Here is a 1,551-nt window from a genome sequence, read left to right as displayed (position 1 = left end):
ACACACACACACACACACACACACACACATATATATATATATATATATATCAGACCAATCAAATACAAATAATTGAATCTATGAATACTATAGAACTAGCTCACAAATAAACTAACTCTCAATAAAACTAGCTAAACCAGAAAACTTAACTTAAGAGAAGAACATCATAGCTACACCAGCTCTTTGAACTTCACAATAGCAACATTTCTCAACTTTCTTTTGCGACTGTTTCTAATGAAACAAATACTACTCCCATTAATCAAGAGACTTAAGAACACCCATCAACCTTGAAGCAGAAGTTATCTTGTTATTCTTTGCAAATAAAATTGCAGAATTATTATCACAATACATTGTTAAAGGCTTCTGTATTGATCTCACAATCCTCAATTTTGCCACAAAATTCTTTAACCATACTCCCTGCTTCATTCCTTCAAAACAAGCCACGAATTCTACCTCCATGGTAGAAGTTGCAATGACAGTTTGCTTGGCACTCTTCCAAGACACTGCACTTCCACCTAACAGAAAAATGTATCCACTAGTTGATTTTCTGTCATCTAAATCACTTGCCAAGTCAGAATCGGTGTACCCTTTTAATTCAAGTTCTTCTTCTCTATCATACACAAGCATATAGCCCTTGGTCTCTTGCAGATACCTAAGAACTTTCTTGGCAGCACTACAGTGAGCTTCCCCTAAATTAGATTGAAATATACCCAAAATTCCTATTATGTATGCAATGTCAGGCTTTGTACAAACATACATTAAGCTTCCAACTAGTTATGCATATGGCATTTTAGACATCTTCTTGACTTCGAAATCGGTTCTAGGGCATTGTTCTTTTGATAACCGGTCCCTTTGTGAACTGGTACATGACAACCATTACAGCTTTCCATATTGAACCTGGTTAAATTTCTTTCAATGTAAGCTTTGTGAGAAAGTCCCAACAATTTTCTGTTTGTCTCTAGCAATTTCAATCCTTAGAACAAAATGTGTTTCACCAAGGTCATTCATTTCGAAATTTGCATTGAGCAATGCTTTTGTCTCTTTTAACAACTAAATGCTTGAACTACCAAGTAATATATCGTCAACATATAGGACTAGAATTATAAACGTGCCCCTTTGGACTTTAGATAGATACAATCATCAAGTTTGTTCTCAACAAAACCATCAGATTTGACCACTTGATCAAACTTTAAGTACCATTGTCTAGAAGCTTGGTTGAGACCATAGATTGACTTCTTTAATTTACAAACCATATTCTCCTTCCCCTTTTCAATAAATCCAAGGGGTTTGAACCATGTAAATGTTTTCTTGAAGATCACCATTTAGGAAAGCTGTTTTTACATCCATTTGATGTAACTCTAGATCAAAGTATGTAGTTATTGCCATAATGAGTCTCGGTGAATCTTTGGAGGACACGGGTGAGAAGGTATCATTATAGTTAATTCCCTCCCTCTAAGTGAACCTTTTAGCAACTAGTTGAGCTTTATACCTTTCAATTTGTCCATGTGCATCCCTCTTAATCTTATAGACCCATTTTCACCCTATAGGCTT

The 1,551-nt window shown here is 35.3% G+C and overlaps 1 protein-coding gene across 1 annotated transcript; it reads right to left on the bottom strand.

The window, feature by feature from the left end:
- Positions 1 to 255: 255 nt before the first annotated feature.
- On the bottom strand, positions 256 to 759 carry LOC139196245 (secreted RxLR effector protein 161-like). Its single transcript, XM_070821918.1, has one exon. The coding sequence runs from the start codon at positions 757 to 759 to the stop codon at positions 256 to 258; it is 504 nt and encodes a 167-aa protein (XP_070678019.1).
- Between the last annotated feature and the right edge of the window lie 792 nt (positions 760 to 1,551).

The sequence above is a fragment of the Malus domestica genome, chromosome 05 (assembly GCF_042453785.1).
Source record: "Malus domestica chromosome 05, GDT2T_hap1".
Classification (NCBI taxonomy): domain Eukaryota; kingdom Viridiplantae; phylum Streptophyta; class Magnoliopsida; order Rosales; family Rosaceae; genus Malus; species Malus domestica.
This window is presented reverse-complemented; position numbering and strand designations above follow the sequence as displayed.